Genomic DNA, 20,015 nt, shown 5'->3' on the forward strand with positions numbered 1-20,015 from the left:
TGTGAGGTATAGCTCAATTGGTAGAACCGTCAGGTTCCACGATGAGAACCCAGGTTCGATACCTAGGGACTACACAAGGGATGGCAGCACACACAACACGCACAAATGCACCCTCCCAAAAAAAAAAGAGATGTGAGGTGTAGCCAATCAGATTACTTGTTGCCAATAGAATTAAGTGCCAGAACGTATCGCTCTTCTAAGTCCACACACAAATATGGTTAGTCGATCTAAATATAGAAGAAAAATATAATCTAAGCTCTGGATATATTATGAACAGTTTATTGGCGATGGCGAGCTCGAGTGCCAGCAGCAGTTTGCCCTGCATTACGATCACAGCCCCAAAAGCAACTACAACTACAACTACAAAACCCTTGTATGCCCCTTGTCTTGCAATCCTGCACAGCAGCAGTCTCAAGCCTTTCTTCAAGGGACTCTCCACAGGTGTGGCTTCGTTTGCGCAGCATCGGAAGCGACCCCTTCGCCTTGTTGTAGCAGTGCGAGCTGCTAGCCAGGTAGAGACCAGCAGCTCCCCAGCTTCCAAGGAAATTGTCCCGGACACCCAGTTCTCCATCTTCAAGGTAAGTCCCCATCCATGGCCATCATCATCCTTGGACCCCTACCCTGAATGCACATATTTCACATACACCTGCTCCACATGCACTCACATCGGACCCCTGCCCTAAATGCACCCATCCCATGCACACATTTCAGTGTTCACATACACTCACGGTCAATGGCTCCTTTTTTCCACCTTCAGCCCAACATTTTGTATGTGCCTGTGCGCCTTTTCTTTTGGTTTAGAAGTACTTTTTCTTTATTAAGTAGCACTCATTTCTTCTTTTCGTGTCATTCTTTTCGCTTGATTGACACTCATAACAAACATATTAGCGCAGCGTTGCCTTGCTGATCATGCGGGCTTATGACATTACATCACTCTGGCAGCATTGACTTGCTCATCATTAGGAGATTTTAGCAGGCTCAAATGAACATTCCTGCTAGCGTGTGCTGCATGGTTAGGAGTGAGTTAGTGTCCATACACCATCACCATCAACTCCGATTTGTTTCCTGAATAGAGTACATGATCTTTATACCCGTTGATGAAGTCAGACGGTTCAATGCCGTTAAGCCTTAATCTTACAGCCCCTTGTATGGCTTGGTATTTGCTAGTTTTGCATACCTTGAGCAGGATGTGGTCTAATCTCAGATTCACAGTTGCACCCTTGGGATGACTGCAAATGGGCACCATGTCTACAGGCCCCGGCCACCCCTTTGCTGCCCCTGAAACACGTCTGTCCACCTTTGATCTGCGCACTATTGGTTCCTTTGGCTGCGTTTCTGGCTGGCCTGTGTGCAGGCCTTGGCTAGCCATCTTAGCCCTCTTGTTGGCTAGCGTATTACCATTTGGCCACCCAATTGGTCCACCTGTAATTTCTTATTATGTATGTACATTGGACTGGTGTCCATGGCATTTGTATATGCCGGGGATTGATGCCACTCATGTGATACTGTGGACTTGCTTTCCGTTGGGACTTGTGCCTCCGTGTACATGCCCGGAAATGCTTGGTGGATTGGTGTTCTATTGGGTCTGGTACCTCGTATACTTGCGTGGAGCACGTCTATTTTGGTATAGTCTCATGAACGGGGATTGTCCATACCAATGCTGCATGGCATATCATCTTTATGTGCTTGCTTGCAATTGAAATTGCATGCTGTTTTCATGCTTGCTTGACCAATGTGTAGTTTCGGGTAAGGGGACGCCCACCCGTGAACCGTGCGTGTGAAACTGTCTGCTGACATGGTTATGTGGCATGTGAAAGGTGGTAAGTATTGGTCATAAACCTAGCCTTAGGAGTTAGCACTGATTTATAAGTGAGTGTGTACACACTTATTAAGTTTTGGGTGACCAAAACTCACTTATAAATTATGACTATCTCGGTGTTCACACACACTGATGTCCTGAGGTGGACACAACCCAATGTCCACCACCCAGACCTTATCCCCTTTGTACAAAGGGAGTAACCAGCCATGTGTCCACTCTAGCTTGCTCCACAAAGCACCTGCCTGCCACCTACACCAGACAACTCACCAACTCTCTCCTCCTCCTCTCTCTAGAGATTGGCGCCTCCTTCATGAGGGCTGTTGGGTTGCATTTTCTGCACATTCTCCTTCCCAACTCCATTTCCAAGCTTGCTAAGGTGATTTTCAAGCTTCCAAGAGTGATTCCGGATGCTAATCACTCTCCTACACACTCCCAATGACTGAAATTGTGTCAAGGAGTGTGATGGGGTGCCACCGATGGAATATTCAGTTGGTCCCTCACCTCTTTTGAATGCTGACATGCGCCTAGTGGTTGTGGCCTAAGCTTGGGTACAAGAGGTGCATATATCTTGTCTTGTTTCTTGCTCCTCCAAGCTTAACATTAGGGTATCTTAAATCCACTTAATTGCTGCAAAGAAGTAACCAACGGGTGCCAAGAAGCGTTAATGCTGTTAGTGGATAATCTTGGCGTTGTTTGAACTATTTTTGTGTTTCAATCAATGCAATACCTTGTTTTTTTAAGATGTATCTGAAATAGTAAAGAATTAAACAACGGGTCCCAACAAGCCTCAATGCTGTTTTAGTGGATGATCTTGGTGTTGTTTTAAACTATTTTTGTATTTCAATCAATGCAATATCTTGTTTTTTTCAGAATGGCTAGGTGCCAGGGGACATCCCCGCCCCACTAGGCAAGAGACAGGGAAGCGATTCCCTCGTGCACCTTGTATGAGAACCTAGCTATGAGATGAGGAATAAAAAGTGGAGATCCCTTGGGTCGAACGGGCTGAAAGACCCATCCGCAACATAGTGCTCTCCAAGAAAGCCCAATCCACCCTATCACTGGCTTTCTCGAAGTCAAGTAGCAAGACTACCATATCCTCTCTGGGCAGTTGTGTCAAAGTTGTCACCTGCCAAAAGGCGAAGATGTTATCCAGGATGCTCCTGTCCATATCCTCTCTAGGCAATTGTGTCGAAGTTGTCTCCTCCCAAAAGGTGAAGATGTTTATCTAGGATGAAACTTGTATGAGTGCCAAGGATAACCTCCCATGCTAATCGAGTTGGTTGGCTTGTTCTCGGGGAAAAATCGCTACACAGGGCCATACTAGTGAACCAGGGCCTTTTGCCAAAGCCAATGCGAACGTGTGAAACCCGTGCCAAAAGGCTTCCACAAGAAAGGCTTTTGGATCATCCTTCGCGTTCTTATATTGAGATGGCAGACATTGTGGCATGGTCCCGGGTGCGCACTTTCTTCGCTTCACAAAGCGTTCCCGTGGGTAGTTCGACCCCTTACACTGCAATTAGGACCATTGAACTAACTTGGTCATTTGGGAGGTGGGGTTGGAGGTGTCATGTGCATGAAAAATGACATATACATTCTCAGGGCTAATCGAGAAGGAGCAGCCAAGAGAAAGACCATTAAAGCTAGGACTTGGAGCACAAGATGCAGAAGAGAACCAATTTGGACTTGGAGCAAGGACAAGGAAGGCTTATGGAACTGTCGGCTGAGACAAAATAGGCTGTCGGCTGAACCAAGACAAAGGCGACTACAAGTGCATCAAGATTTATGATATTATGGCCGATAGCAGTCGGCCAGCTCTCCATGAAGTCCAAGAGACTACAAATAGCAAGATTTGCTCCTCATTCTAATCATTCATTTCTTTATGGAATGGGTCCTTAGGGTCCTTAGAGTAGGACTAGATTTTGGTGTTTCCCACCTTTTTATGAAGGCAGCCTATGGCTGTAGATTAGGAGTACCTTTTTGTACTATATGAATATACTGAATTTCTAGCATATCTCTCTCTCTCTCTACTCTCCCTTCTGTCTGCGTTTTTGCATCAGCGTGTTCTCAGTGGTGTTTAGCGTTGAAAGAAGACATCCCAGAGCTTCCCCGTGTTACATTGGTATCAGAGCATCAGGCTCAGCAAAGCTAAACACTGAATCAGTCCCATATGATGGTGTACAGGAAAGTACACGGATACGAAGCCCAAGGCAAGGAACATAGAATCGGGAAGAGCTCCCAGGAGGTTTGTTGGTGGTGTTCCACAAAGCTAGAAGGGATGGCAGTCCTGTGAGCCAGATAGGTTCTCGGGCAACGGTCCCAAGGGAGGATTATCCTCCAAGGGGTGATGTGAGAGTGGCAGACTCATTTCTCAGGAATGAAGACCAAGACAGTGTTCAGAGTCAGGGCAGGAATGGATTGGGGACTGGAGGGAACAGATGTATAGATTTTATTCAAAGCCAGAGTGGTTTTGGAGACCGGGCCGGGTTTTCAGTAAAAAGGGTTGCCAGAGTTGGATGGATGACAGAGGGACTTCGGGAATAGAGTGGGATGATGAGAGTCATCCAAGAACAGGTTGGAATCCCGTCATCAAGTTTAGCAGAGGGGGATGTCATGTGCATGAAAAATGCCATGTACATTCTCAGGGCTAATCGAGAAGGGGCAGCCAAGAAAAAGACCATTAAAGCTAGGACTTGGAGCACAAGATGCAGAAGAGAACCAGTTTGGACTTGGAGCAAGGACAAGGAAGGCTTAGGGAACTGTCGGCTGAACCAAGACTACAAGCGCATCAAGATTTATGATATTAATGTCCATTCAGCTGGCCGACAGCAGTCGGCCAGCTCTCCATGAAGTCCAAGAGACTATAAATAGCAAGATTTGCTCCTCATTCTAATCATTCATTCCTTTATGGAATGGGTCCTTAGGGTCCTTAGAGTAGGACTAGATTTTGGTGTTTCCCACCTTTTTATGAAGGCAGCCTATGGCTGTAGATTAGGAGTACCTTTTTGTACTATATGAATATACTGAATTTCCAGCATATCTCTCTCTCTCTCTACTCTCCCTTCTGTCTGCGTTTTTGCATCAGCATGTTCTCAGTGGTGTTTAGGGCTGAAAGAAGACATCCCAGAGCTTCCGTGGAGGTACACACTAATCGCCTTGATGCCTTGGCAAGAATTTTGTAAGTTGTGCCAAGGAGCATGATGGGGCACCACTGATGGAATCCTCAGCTGGTCTCCACCCTCTTTTGAGTGTTGATGGCTGTAGCCTAAGCTTGGGTACGAGAGGTGCATATACCTTGTCTTGTTTCTTGCTCCTCCAAGCTTAACATTAGGGTGTCTCAAATGCACTTAATTGCTGCAAAACTGTATTTGAAATGGTAAAGAAGTAACCAACGGGGGTGCCAAGAAGCCTCAATGCTGTTAGTGGATGACCTTGGTGTTGTTTTAAACTATTTTTGTATTTCAATCAATGCAATACCTTGTTTTTTTTTCAAGATGTATTTGAAATGGTAGAAGAAGTAACCAAAGGGTGCCAAGAAGCCTTAAAGCTGTTAGTGGATGATAGTGGATGATCTTGGCATTGTTTTCAACTATTTTTGTATTTCAATCAATGCAATACCTTGTTTTTTAAAGAATGGCTAAACTTTGTTTTGTGTGGTTTACTGCAGGCCTCATTAGGTACTATTGGACTTGGTGTTGGGGTAGTATTGCTATCGTAAGTTGATTTTTGTTGAGGCAATTCATGTTGGTCATTGAAATTGAGACATCAAGCTTTGGGTTCTAAATAATGTAGTGTTTGGTTTGTTTTGTACCTTGATTTTTTTGCAGGTATGGATTTGGGGCCTACTTCAATATTTTTTCTGGAGCCGAGTGGTCAGCGATCATGCTGACTTATGGATTTCCTCTTGCCATCATTGGCATGGCTCTCAAGGTGGATAAATCTGGTATTGTGTTTGGCTTGGATTGTGCTAGTTGTCAATGCTGGCTGAATGCCTTTCCTGATGTCATGGTTTTGATAATTAGTATGCAGCATTAGGTAAATGGCTTGTTTGGGTCGGGTTCTCCAGGTGGACGATTCTAGTTTGTTTCTAAGATGTGCAGTTTACTGAGAGCAGTCCCTCCTACTAGAACACTAACAACATATAGCCAAGTATAACAAAATATGTAGCAGTTGCTGTCTGCACAGGTTTCGGAACAAGTGGTGTTTCACGTGCTATTTCTTGTACTTGAACTCTTATATCTCTTTTTTTAAACCTTGTGCTTGTATGGGTTTGGGATCAGGTGTAAGCCCATGTGTGCATTGAGCATATTATGAAAGTTGTAGTTTCATATGTGCTTTGACCTTTTTTTCCCAGTATGCGGAGCTAAAACCAGTGCCTTGCACAACATATGCTGATGCTCTGGCTTTACGGGACTCTAGAGCAACACCTACTCTTAAGCAGGTATGATCTATCAGCATTGTGGAATCATCTGCTTCTCTCTTTCTCTCGCCATCTGCAATTCTAGCTGTTGTGTGGAGGAATCTTGTGTTAGCATTAATAGTGATTAATGTGGGAATAAACAAGTGCTAGGTGGTTGTGTAAACTAGCACTTTAGTGTGTGTAAGCTTAGGTTTAAATAAAGGGGTTCTAGTGTGTGTGAACAGCCGCTAATGTGTGGGTTCCTTTGTGTGGGGGAACCTCTTAGAAGGAGCTTATGTAAGCAATGTGTAAAGGTGACACCTCTTAGGGACACTTGGCACCATACCTTGACATGTGGCATGTGTGGTGGCAGCATATGCACACACCTTGTATAGGGGGGTCTCTCCTACACACACCTTGTAATGTGTGGGTTCCTTTGTGTGTGGGAACAACCTCTTAGAAGGAGCTTATGTAAGCAATGTGTAAAGGTGACACCTCTTAGGGACACTTGGCACCATACCTTGACATGTGGCATGTGTGGTGGCAGCATATGCACACACCTTGTATAGGGGGGTCTCTCCGAAAGGACCACATATCATAATACAAAGACGCTTTTCCACGACCCTTGCATTCTCCCCTTTAATCCTCAATTAATCCTCTGTTAATGTGCTGATTATCTTTTTGGTCAACATCAGTCTCTCTCTCCCATCAGGCATGCTTCTTGCCCTCATTGTATTGGGACCAACATCTTGGCCATAAATAAGAGGTTTTCTTGTGTTGTCTTTTTGATTTTAGGCTAACTTCATTGTATTTTGGTGGCTACTTGATATACTTTTTGACAATTATGACCATGCAAATTTCCTTGAATTCAGTACCTTCACTTGTGCTTCTTATTGTTTTCTTAATCATACTTAGTGTGCTAATATCTCTTTAATTAACCATGAGTTTCGATATTGCTTTGATCCTCCCTAGGTTCGTGGATTTTCCTCACAGGGTGTTGTGCCACTTTTTCTTCGTAATCGACTAGCCTTTTCTTAGAAGTGTGAGCCTCGGTGGATGCAAATCACAACAGGTGCTCGGGGTGTCCAATCCATCCTATCGAGATGGATGGACATCTCCTAAGGAGTCGCCTAGCTACCTTCATGCTGAGGAGCAAATCTGTGATTTGTGAATCCATGATGAGTAGCGTAACTAGTGAGAAGAGGACCCAAATAGAGACTTTTCCCTAAACCTGAACTTGTGCACTCTTGGAAGTGAGGGACTCTACCCTATCCAAGCAGTCAACGCTCGTAGGTGGCATAATAGAGACTTTTCCCTCAAACTTGAACTTGTGCACTATTGGAAGTGAGGGACTCTACCCTATCCAAGCAGTCAATGCTCACGGGTGTTGGAAAAGAAAAAATTTGTAGGTTCCCTAGGTTTTGATACTGACTGTAGAGCTCTTGTGGCTATGTACTAGGGTTTTCAGAGATAGAGAGTAGTAGAATTCAAACACACAACCACACAATAGCCCTAAACTACTATATTGTATTATGTACAAGAAAACTATTACAACTGAATTTCCCAAGTATCAAAAGATGACTGAAAATGTTGACTACAATACTCAGCCCAACACTTTGCTGTACTTTCTCCTTGGCCAGCCCTTGCACCAGGGAATTGCTCTGTAGGCTTGGACGCTTGCAGAATGCAGATGGGGAATGGTGAAAAACCTATGCATGTTCATATAGCACCTACATGTGCTGTTCAGCCAGTTCTGGCCCTGTCGGCTTGTAGAGGACTGGTGGACCATGATCACATATGTGCTGGCCTACTTGCTCCTCCAGCGGCTGAGTGCCACATGGCACCTGTGCTGGCAGTCTGTTGCCCACAGGCCTGAGCATGCTGCCTGACTCTTCCTACTGGCTGTGTGGCTGCTCCATGCTTGGGGTATGTGCCCGGAATACCCGGAGATGTGACATGCTAATGTTCTTGTTAGTTTCATGAGAACTGTAGTGAGAAGGCAGAGGAGTACCACTGAGTTGCCCTTCTGGTTTTGCATCATCTTTCATAAGTCGGGAAATGGAAGATAAGCAACAGAGAGACTAGCAACAGGAGGTTATATGGTGCAATAATGAACCTAAAGTCATGGTTAGGGATTAGGAATGATGTTATTGGTCATGAGTAGGGCTGGCAGCTTGACAAGGTCGCATCCTTTTTTGTGGTCAAGCCAGCAAATCTATTCGGAGCATTTCAATTACCTGACAAGCTTCCTATTTCTTGCTTGTTTAGCCAGCAGATCTTGGTAAGAGTCCACTTAGGAGGTGTGGCAAGAGGACTCTTGACTAGAGATTGTCTTTCCTTCTCCCTGCCCTCCAAGAACCTTTTTGATGGGTGTGATGTCATTGTGGAACCTTTTTGAGGCTTCTTTGTGTAGTTATCTTTTTCAGTCATCAAGCAATGTCCTCTGGTTGCATCTGTTACATGCATCATTTTTGAGTGGAGCTTGTACTGCTGAGGAGGAGAACGTTTGAAGCGTAAGATTGTGCTCAGAAAGCTATATTCAGGTCAAAATCATAGCATGTTGGTGATACTCAGATATTAAGAATGTAGCTCAAAGCATTTTTGTTGCAGGTGCGGAGTGATGTGACAAGATTTCGTTATGGAGACGAGCAACACTTAGATGAAGCCTTGAAAAGAATATTTCGATATGGTCAAGTACGCCTTGTGTTTAATTTCAAATTTCTGCACCCTTAATTCATATAAAAAGGCAGGTGTTCTGAAGTGCAAGTGGAAATTTTTCTTTTGTCTTTTTTGACCTATAAGAGGCTGGAGCCTGAAGCTTTTTGAAATTATTTGTGCATCCTTTGCAATAAGTTTCATGTTCTATGAGTTTCAAATCGATTTCAAGGAAGAGAGTTTAAGGTATTTGACACTTCAATCAACAGATTTTAAAACACGCTTGTGCATCTGTCTATGTTAAGAGGAAGAGAAAGAAAGAAAGTGTTTTTTATATCTTCGAAAAATGGCCTATGAGACACAAAAAATACAGCGTCTACAATTTGTTATAGAAGATGCCGTGCATCCCCTAATGCTATTTTGATGGTTGCAGTTGCTAAATACATCTGGTATTGAAGGCATTGGCTTAGGATAGGGTGCTGTTAGTAACAGGAGACAGTTGTGTACTAGCCAAACATGCTGAATGCTGTTTCTTTAAAGTCACCATTTGGTATTGAAGGCATTGGCTTAGGATAGGCTGCTGTTAGTAACAGGAGACAGTTGTGTACTAGCCAAACATGCTGAATGCTGTTTCTTTAAAGTCACCATTTTTGTGTCCGTTTCCATTTCTGTTTCTGTACTTGCTCCCCGTTTCCTCAAGAATTCCCTCATATTTCCTTCCAAGTTCTCCCAAATATCATGCGATCTCCTCCAAATCATGATCTACCCCAAGTTTCTTATGTATTTTTGTCAACTTTTTCATCAGTTTTATGCTATCAGCAGTTTTACTTTTCTCATCTACTATATAGTTAAAGACATGATGTTTCTTAGCCTTTTCAGTTTCCTAGTTTCAGGCCATTTCCATTGCACACACATCAGCCGCTCCCATTTCCCTTTTATGCAACTATGGAGAGGGTTTTAGTTAATTTATTGCTGAGTCTGGCTCTGCTATTCATTAACACGGCTCTTTTTATTTTGTAATTATGAATTTCGTTCTTCTCTGTTAGTTTTTTGACCCTACAATTGTGTTTTTTGTTGGTTTATCAAGTAGTGTCTAGTATGCAAAAATTGTGTCATTTCCGGTCTTTCAAGGCAAATAGTCTGGATTTTTAAATTGTTGATTAGTTCTCTTTGCAACATTTTATTTCGTACCATGTAGGGAGGAGGCATTCAACGTCGCAATGCTCCAGTGCTCCAAGCTCTTCGTGAGGAGGTATGCGTTTAGATTCATGGTTTTCATGAAATGATAATTGTATGCTTGTGGCTTTTTAATTTGTTTGAAGTTGAAAGAGAACTACTTTGGAATGCAGGTGGTAATTTTTTGTCCTTTGGTTCAAGGACTAATTGGTGCTCCATGATGCTTAAGATTTGCATGATTATTTATGTGCTCTAGCAAAGAATGACTTGGGCCTGTCCCTTTGTTTGTTCAGGTTAATGCAGATGGAAAATATTCACTGGTGCTTATTTTTGAAGCAAAGGCTTTGGAACTAAAAGACTTCCTGGATAGACAGGTATATTACAAGTTTGGTTGCAGTGCCCTTTAAGCAGCTTGAGAGAGAGATAGAGAGAGAGAGTTATATTAAATTGTTAGAAGTCATCTCCTGTCTTTCTGTAGACACCAGGGCCTTTGTTGTGGGTGTGCCCGCCCTTGTAGGTGTTGTTCTCATTTTTCCCCACTCTCCATATTTTTTCCCCATTTTTCCCTATTTTTCCATGGTTTGGGTGGCTGCCCTATGATGGCAGGATGACCCAGTGGCTGGCCGACTGCACTAGTGTGCACGTGTTCACCTTCTGGAGCAAGCCGACTGGATTATACAGGTCGTGGACCTCTTTGATGGTGGTCGACTGGTTGACACCAGTCGTGAGGCAGTCGGCTGCCTTTAGCACAGGCCGGCTGGGTATTTGGGGCCATATAAAATGGCCCCATGGCCCCCATTCCATTTTGTATCATTCCGGGATTCTTCTTGTGTGTATAGAGCAGAGTTAGAGGCCTCTATCTCTCTCTCTCTCTCTTGTGCTGTTATTTTCTGCATTGCGTTTTGCTCTCGTGTTCCCAGATCTGGTCATCATCTCCGCTGCGTACTCTGACATGGTATCAGAGCCATAGGCTCTTGATAGTTCTTGGGATTTGTGTGAGCAAGAGGGGGACTGTTGTGTTGCTGATTGGTGGACTGTTCGGGACTGTTTGGGATTAGGAGAAGCAAGAGGACGACGGGCTGATTTGCTGGACAGCCACTTGCAGGTGTAAGTTCTTCTTTGTTCCCACCCAGCCACCCTTTTTCAGAGTACATCCCTGCAATGGCAGATCTGTTAGAGATGGCCGAGAGGCATGTGAAGATCCCGACACTCCCCACGTTCCCGGTGGACCGTCAGTTGGACGGGAACAACTACGGCATATGGAAGGTGATGATGGAATCTGTTTTGGAGTCTTGCGACCTCGCTGATTTTGTCGTTGTTGGGGTTTCATGGCCGGAAGTATAGGAAGGGGAGTTACCGTCAATCCGAAAGGACCGGGAGGCACAGGCACAGATGTGGGATCGTGTCAACGCCAGGGTCCACTCGTTTATCTTCCTCAACTGCACACCGTAGGTAATCAATCATGTAAAGCATATGACGCTGGCCGGAGGTATATGGCAGCATTTGGCCTCTTTACAACAAGGTATCGTCCATGAAGAGGATTTCCTTGGAAGTATAGATGCGGGTTATGAGCCCTGCAAAGTCGTTGACGATGCGGGAGCATATTAACAAGCTGCAGGCTCTTCAGCAGGAAGTTCTTCAGGATGGAAAGGAGATATCATCAGAGGACATGGCCATAACGTTGCTGTCGCATTTGCCCTCTCAGTACTCAGCATTTTACTTGTCTTTGATTACCAGTGGCAGGTTCAGCACCATCGCGTGGGGGGAGGAGCTTGTGCCCATGGTCTTGGACCAAGAGGAACGATTCACGAACCCTCCTCAGGGTGGAGGTTTGGAGGTCTTAACTGGCCAACGGTCGAAAGGCCGTAACACGAGCAAAGGGAAAGCTTCATTGGAGAAGTCTTCTGAGAAGAAGTCCGTTACTGACCGTGAGAAACTAAAGGCAGAGAGGACCTGTAATGATTGTGGTGAGAAAGGCCACTATTGGAGGCAGTGTCCCAAGCGGAAGACCGAGAAGGGTGAAGATTCCTCAGCAGCAATCATGAAGACTCTGGCTTTTGTGCACTTGAAGGTGATGGACACCGATGTTTCATTTTCTTCAGGCAGAGAGGAGGTTGGAGGATTCTCCGCAACGGATACTCGGGAGTGGATTCTAGACAGTGGTGCTTCCAGGCACATGACTCCTTCCCGTTCAGATTTACAAGATCTCTGCGGGTATTCTGGTCACATTCTTATTGGGGATACATCCACTATCCTAGTTCACAGTGAGGGTAGGATGGAGATAGTTCCCGATGGCAGAGGAGGGAAGCATTCCTCCCAGGTATTGTATGTTCCGTCACTTGGTTTTCATATGTTGTCAGTGCATCAGGTTTGCAAGACTGGCGTACGGGTGGAGTTTGATGAGCATTTTGTTGCTCTCCGGGACAAAGCAACAGGCCAGGTGGTTTGGGAAGGCGGAGTGGAGAATGGAGTTTACAAGCTTTCAGCACTCTCTCTCCCAGGTCTTCAGGTTTGTGATGAGTGGCAGTCTAGTAGTAGCCACTTAAGTGTGGATACGCTGCAGGTGCAGGCTTTCCGGGACCAGATGGTGGATAGCTTGCTAGTTGATGGCAGCAGTTGGCAGGAACTTTCCAGTACTGACGTTGGTGGTTCTTGTGTTCGTCAGTCAGAGGAAGCTAAACAGGTAACTTATACTCTGATGTCTCGCAGTATTCGGGACAAAGAAACTCCTGTAGATGGGGATGTTCTTTCCACGGGGACCTTTCGGAAAGCCAGGCAGGTGGTAGTTGATTACTTGCAGAAGGAGGTGCATACTCCAAGCTTTGTGGTTCCAGATTCAGAGGGGGTGGTTGATAGGTTTTAGAAGGCCTTGCGTGGTCTTCAGCTGGTTTCTAGGACTAGGCTTTGCACCGTAACAGGTGTTGATCCTTGTGAGTAGTGTGATGCCTCTTTGACTCAGAAGCAGAATGGTTCATTGATCTGGTTGATGGACACTAGATTGGACGGGAGCTTCCTGATGAGGTAGCTGAGCTCATGGTTGCAGATGACTCTTTGGGAGGTAGGATTGCGTATCCTGTGGTTTCTGCGGCATGCGAAGGATCATGGACTCTTTTACATAGGTGGGGGATTGATTGATGGAGTCCGACTCCATGGTTGGAGTGAATCAGTGTGGGGAGGAGATCCGGACACGCGGGGATCTACTTCAGGCCCAGGAGCAGTTTTATGAGTCATATTTTGCCTTGTCTACGACAGAGGCAGAGTACCGGGCTGCTTGTGAGGTGGTGCGGCTGCAGAGGTTGCATTGCAGGATTGGGCTTCCACTAGAGGAACCCATGGTCATCCAGAGGCACTTTGTTCATGAATAGATCGTTGCTGATGACATCTTGCTAGAGTTCTGTTCGACGGTGGACAGTACGGTGGACCTCTTCACGAAGTTGTTATCTTAGGATTTGCTCAGGCGGCACCCCACCTCCCTGTGTGTGGTTGGTTTCAGAACCAGGAGCTGAGAGGGGTTGTTAGAGGTCATCTCCTGTCTTTTTGTAGACACCAGGGCCTTTGTTGTGGGTGTGCCCGCCCTTGTAGGTGTTGTTCTCATTTTTCCCCACTCTCCATATTTTTTTCCCATTTTTCCCTATTTTTCCATGGTTTGGGTGGCTGCCCTATGATGGCAGGATGACCCAGTGGCTGGCCGACTGCACTAGTGTGCACGTGTTCACCTTCTGGAGGAGCAGGCCGACTGGATTATACAGGTCGTGGACCTCTCTGATGATGGCCGACTGGTTGACACCAGTTGTGAGGCAGTCGGCTGCGTTTAGCACAGGCCGACTGGGTATTTGGGGCCATATAAAATGGCCCCATGGCCCCCATTCCATTTTGTATCATTCCGGGATGATTCTTGTGTATATAGAGCAGAGTTACACGCCTCTATCTCTCTCTCTCTCTCTCTTGTGCTGTTATTTTCTGCATTGCGTTTTGCTCTCGTGTTCCCAGATCTGGTCATCATCTCCGCTGCGTATTCTGACATAAATATCTTCAAAAGACCCAGTGGGTCTATGAAATAAAAAGTGATACAATAGTGTCCATGTAATCTCATCATGGTACAAAAGAAAACAAAGACGAGCCATATGATACAAAATGGGACCATCATCATCATGCAGCCTATGGAGCTAACCCCCGGTAGGAGGAGGGGGCCATCAAGGATATCAAGCATATGGGGAAGAGAGAGAGAGAGAGAGAGAGAGAGAGAGAGAGATCTGTAAGGTCTTTCAACAGGAAACCTTAATTGCGAAATTGTGCGCTTGTGCAGGCGAAGTTCACTTCGTTCTTTGGACCTGGAATCACGGCAGAAATAGGTAGCTGAAAATTTCTTGCAGTTGGTTCTGACTGTAGACGTATGCTGCAGCCACACTGCTGTAACAACCAATGAGGACGTGTACTAATTTTCTGAAACACGTGTGGACTTCACAGCTGCAGGAGGCAAAAACTTGTATGAAGTGAAGCTCGTGGCTGACGGGGGCCAACAGTAACTTGTTGGAAAGCTAATGGCATGTGTAACATTATACTGATTCCAAGCTGGAGTCTCCTGGTTTTTTCTTTTGTACTCTAGAGGATGTTATACAATACTGTAATGTGGCATCTTTAAGGATTATGGTCCTTGAATTTGTAATATGTTTTTATAGCTGTGGATGCCAAGGTGTATGATGTATCACAGTTAGGGTGTCAGTTATCACTAAATACCAACATGGGAGAATTCTTTGGCATCTAGATCTGTTATTCTTCCCACCTTGTGAATTGGTCTGGTTTTCTATTTGTAAGTAGAAATAAAGTTCATTGCTTTCAATTTGCAACTTTTTTATCAAGAGTTTCATTGAGGATTTTCATGTTTGGTCATGGAAGCTTGGGTGCTTTGGAGATGCCTGCTTTAGGCATCTGTGCATGCGTGTGCGTTTACACATGGACGAGTTGCACTTATGCATGTATACACTGCCACTTCTGTGATTTGCGAATGTGGGATTGTTGGTTAAGTACTTTGGTCTTGATTTTCAATCTTTTGTTGCCCCTGCACGCTCACACGTACCATCTTGCAATCCCTATGCTACCCCACAGCAGGGAGAAAAGGACATCAGAGAATTTGTATATTACTTTCACCAAATGTCTAAAAGCTTTATGCTAGTTGCGCACAACCATTTCATAGAGTCACGACCTATAAGCACGACTTTGATTTCAGATGAAGAAAAGAGGTGCTATAGATTTTGGTTGACTTCATGAGATAAATTTCTTCATGATTACCAATAATGTGGTCAAAGTGGCTTCTCTAGTTGCTGAGCAAAAGGGAGTATGGGCTATTTGTTGGCACAAGCATTGTGCAAGCGAGTAGAATCGTTGGGTAGCCAAGTACTGCAGCTGAATGGCAAAGTCTGCAATCTGCATTTAGAGCTGAACCAGGTGAAGTCATGTTTCTGGATACCAGAAATAGGTTCAAGGGTTGCAGTGCCAAGTTCAAAATTGCCACTGAGATGTTATAACCGCTAATGAAAGGGAAGATTCTGCTTTTCAGCAGTATTTGGAAGTAGTCTGGAAAATTGCAAAATGATTACATCATAGTTGTAGGTGGCCAATGTGAGTACGAAGCTGGAGGTATATAAACTTTACTGGTCTGAAGTTGATAATTTTGAGCTGGGTAACTTTACTGGTCTGAAGTTGATAATTTTGAGCTGGGTTTTATTGATTATATTCGTGAAGCCTCCTAGGAACGTCTCCAATCAGTGTGGCAAGCGATTTAAAAATGTTGCAGTGCTGCCTCTTTACTTTGATTTCCACCCAAACTGACACGCCTTCACCTGGTTCACCTAGTAAGTGGATCTGGGTCAAGTGTAGATCAAGCAGCTCTTGAAACAGAATAAGCAGGCAACTGCAACTTGGGAACACAGAAGGAGCTGGTTACTGCTAAAATATAGAAGCCCATCACAGCAATAGAACGGTCAGCTTTTATCGCGGCGGTTTCCTATGCGGAGCAACGTTGGCTCACAGGCCGGGATCAGCCTGAAAACAATTGTTAATGAAGAAATAGCTCTGTGAGTTCGATTGTTGGAATTCACTAAGGAAGAAGGTGAGAACTTCAAGTCCTAAAAGGCCAACTAGTTGCTTTTGAATTTGGAAAGAAAGAGCTTCAAAAAGCTAATAAACATGATTTAGAGATGCTGCATGGTCTGGCAACTGGAGGCTAACTATCCATTTCCTTACATGATATATATATATATATATAATTTTATAATTTTCTCAGTTTGTGGATGTCATAGACTAGATCAGTTACGGTACTCCTTGCCTTTATGGTACAGTGAACTTACCTTGAGAGACTTCCAAAAACTTCAAAATTTCCTATAAGAATGTTGCAATGGTGCATGCCTTGTATCTCTATTAATCACCATTGTATGTATTTATCATAATCATCTCTCCTTGTACATGAAGTTGACGTGTGCTGTTTTTTGATGTAATGTTTTCTATGTAAACTGTGTGGACATGAACTTCTTAGTTAAGATCCATAATAATAATGCAGTGAATGATCACCGAAAAGCTTCTTGGGGAAATAAGCTCAATTGACACCATAATGAGCATTAAAGTGGTTAAAGAAAAACTAATGAGCCTCATCTAGGGCAACCGGCTCACTTTATATACACGGGAATTGATGTCCCAAGCCAGAGTTGCTCCTTTCCTTACCTCTTCTCCATCATTTGGGTTTCTTGCATCATTGTAATTTTTCATTATACAAGAATGCATAGCATGACAAAGTGATCTAGGCTTCTAGGCAGATCTACTTTGATAGATGTTTTCTTTTGGTTGCGGCCATTAAAATGATAGCAAAAAGAAGATTTAGGGTGATTTGTGTTATGGTCCTATGTAAGGTGCTTATAAGGCTTTGGAAAAAAATTGCTCAATGCTCCACCATCGTGTTGTTTACTATGGGGTGTGACAAATGTGCTCTATTATGTGAGGCTCCTATATGAGGCATTAGCACCTGGTCACCCCCATCAGCTCCCAATTTAGACATTAGATGGTGGCCAAATGTGGCTAGGAGATGTCTTATGTAGACTTGGCACTCTACCAAGTAAGATGCGTTCTTATACGAGCTATGTGATTGCAATTGTGAGAAAAATGTGGACAGTAAATTGAGGACACATCACTCTCGGGCTGCAAGACTCGTTTGAAGGTCTAGATGGTCTCAGATGCCCATGGGAGTAACTCACAGTCCCTATGAGATTGTGTTGTAGTCTAATATGGTGTCAACGAGATGTTATCATCGGTTGGTCATTTTGGACTAAGTCGTGGCTTGGCCAACTACACGACCTTTGTCCAAGGCACCATATATAGACCTAGGTGATCTATGTCCATGGCGATCTTGGGTACGGTATAGCAGCTAGTTTGGCAACCTTTATTCATCATCGAGTTCATTGTGTTCAAGCGCTCTTGTAAAAGTGAGAGTGCTTAAATACAAGACATCCTTGAGTTCATTGTGTTCAAGCGCTCTTATAAAGCAAGACATCCTTTGTCCTAAGTCTATCTAGATTGCCATCAAAGCTCCTTACTCGGAGCACATAGGTGAGTCAACAACCATCAATATTGTAGTCAAAGTTTGTAAGCAATAATATTGTTTACTCTCTACTTCTTTCTGTAGTTCAGTGCTTTGTGTTGTGAAGATTTTGCTTCCCTTGTGTATTCTTACTGAAGGTGCTAGAAGGGATTTTGAGTAAGACTCTTTACACACTTCCCCGCCCCTCAAGATTATCTCCCATTGGGTCTCACACAACTTCTCCTTCCCTCACACTCCCTTCTCTCACCTCTTCTCAATTACTCAATTCTTTCTCATAGTTGAATATCACAAGCTTTCTTACTCCATAGCCTTTGTTGATTCCACTCCCATTCATTATAGATTGCAACTCAAGCAAAGATGGTTTGTTATTTCACTCAAGAAGCACTTATGCATGTTTGGTCTTCATAACCATACATAAAACTTTAATCTAGAGCTAAACACATGCCCACTCGCTCAAATCCTAAAGACAAGAGCTTAAATAGAAGAAAATTCCCTCATAGACACATTGGTGCAAGCAAATCACATTGGAGAGTGGCAAGAATCATTAGTAAGAGGGGAATCAAGAAACTGCACAAAGTTTTAGATAATGCAATGTGTGGTTGGCTTAAAGCAAAGAAATTGATTGTGGATGAGACAAGTGTGGGTGGTTCACTTGTCTAGTGCCCACAACTCAATTATACCTTAGCCTAGCCCTCTACCCTTTATTCACTATAGATTAATTAAGCCTATGGCACATTATTAGGCATACCTTTGTGCCATTCATGAGTTTCTATTGCTAGACATTACCTGTTAATTGATGAGAAAGGCCAAAATGCTTAATCTAGTTCCACACATTTGTTGCATTGGAAACCCATTCTTAGTTGATGTTGTAGACTCCCATTCCAACTTAGTTGTGTTGAATCTATAGCGTGTACATGTCTTGAGCGTTTGTCTCTATGGTATGATAGCAGTCATAATCTTACTTTGCCCATATTTTGACATCAACTTGGCACATGTGTGACCTCCCTTAGACCCACTTACTATTTATCGATACTTTAATTTTTGGTAGGTGGTCCGATTCCAACAAAATTTGGTGGACAAATAGGTGAGTGATTGCTATCCCACAAGCCATTTTTTGTTCCACCAAAAGTTGCTATTTTTAGGCAATATGCACCTTGACCCAAAATTGTGTGTGTTGCAATCCTTTGATCACACTGACCTTTGACTACCCTTTGATTAGTGTTGATTAGGTTAACAAGCAATGTACTTTCTTAAATTTTATTAGCACTCAATGTTATCACCTTTGATTACAAATGATACCACACCACTTGAGTGTGGTAGTTTGAGTAGAGTCAATCATTTAGCTAAATCATTTTCTCAATAATGGGATACATGTTCTCTTCATAGAACATATAGATTGTGGTACCGCTTGCATGCTTAACACTTTTCTTCTTCATTTTATTTCTTGAAAGCTTTTCTGTTAAGGCCTAGAGATCCACATTTTAACTTGCAAAGCCTACTATATTTTAGTTGTTTATGTTGATGTCTGTTCTTTTCATCCTAATTGTTATAAATAGTTCATCATCAATTAAATGTCTTGACATTGGGGTGAGTGTTATTCTTAGCTTTCATTATTCTTCTTATATATATTCCTAATCCTTTGGTGAGATAAATGTCTTGTTGAAGTGTATTAGAATTGGTGAGATAAATGTCTTGTTGAAGTGTATTAGATTTGGTGAGATAAATGTCTTGTTGAAATGTATTAGATGTGGTGGGTTATTCCTTATGCCACTTGGCCAAAAGTATAGTATAAAAGTTTGTTTTATTATTTCTTCATGATTCCTCTTCATAACATTCATAAGCCCTTAATATTATGTGCTAAATCTTGAGGATGGCGATCTTTCAAGATGATATCACATTATCTTTGTAGCTCATTATAGCTTGGCCTTTCAAAATGATATCACATAATCTTTGTAGCTCATTATAGCTTGGCCTCCTTTACTTCCTATTAGAATCTTTGCTTCACTTGTATAAGTGATGCCTTGTCATACAATGAATTTTAATAGTCTTAGAGGATAGGATCTTTTTAAGGCCACATCTAGTATAAATTAAAAGCTTACTAAAACTCATGATTTTACCATGGTTATGGGCTATGGTCTAGGTAGATACTTTGTTAAAAGGATAGTCCAAAAAGTTCATGTGGCATTAGAACATAGAGACACTTAATAGCAAATTGAAACTTGCAAAACTCTTGTTTTAACCATGATGGAGTTCAAAACATGGTGATAAAAATGATGTTTTTAATATTAAATGTTCACAAAGAACCAACCAAGCCTCTTATTATGATCTCAAACACTTAACTAAGGGTTTGCATATATCATCTAGATGGAAAGTGTAAGTCA

General features: G+C 43.3%; 1 protein-coding gene across 1 annotated transcript; it reads left to right on the forward strand.

The window, feature by feature from the left end:
* Positions 1-265: 265 nt before the first annotated feature.
* On the forward strand, positions 266-14,806 carry APE1 (acclimation of photosynthesis to environment). Its single transcript, XM_086793323.1, has 9 exons — positions 266-578; positions 5,484-5,530; positions 5,644-5,746; positions 6,171-6,257; positions 8,826-8,909; positions 10,069-10,122; positions 10,340-10,420; positions 14,353-14,398; positions 14,514-14,806. Exons 1-9 carry the CDS (start codon positions 270-272, stop codon positions 14,570-14,572), a joined length of 870 nt encoding a protein of 289 aa, XP_086649449.1. The 5' UTR covers positions 266-269; the 3' UTR covers positions 14,573-14,806.
* Positions 14,807-20,015: the final 5,209 nt, after the last annotated feature.

Source organism: Cibotium barometz, chromosome 59 (assembly GCF_041138505.1).
Source record: "Cibotium barometz isolate CiBa-2024 chromosome 59, ASM4113850v1, whole genome shotgun sequence".
Lineage (NCBI taxonomy): Eukaryota > Viridiplantae > Streptophyta > Polypodiopsida > Cyatheales > Cibotiaceae > Cibotium > Cibotium barometz.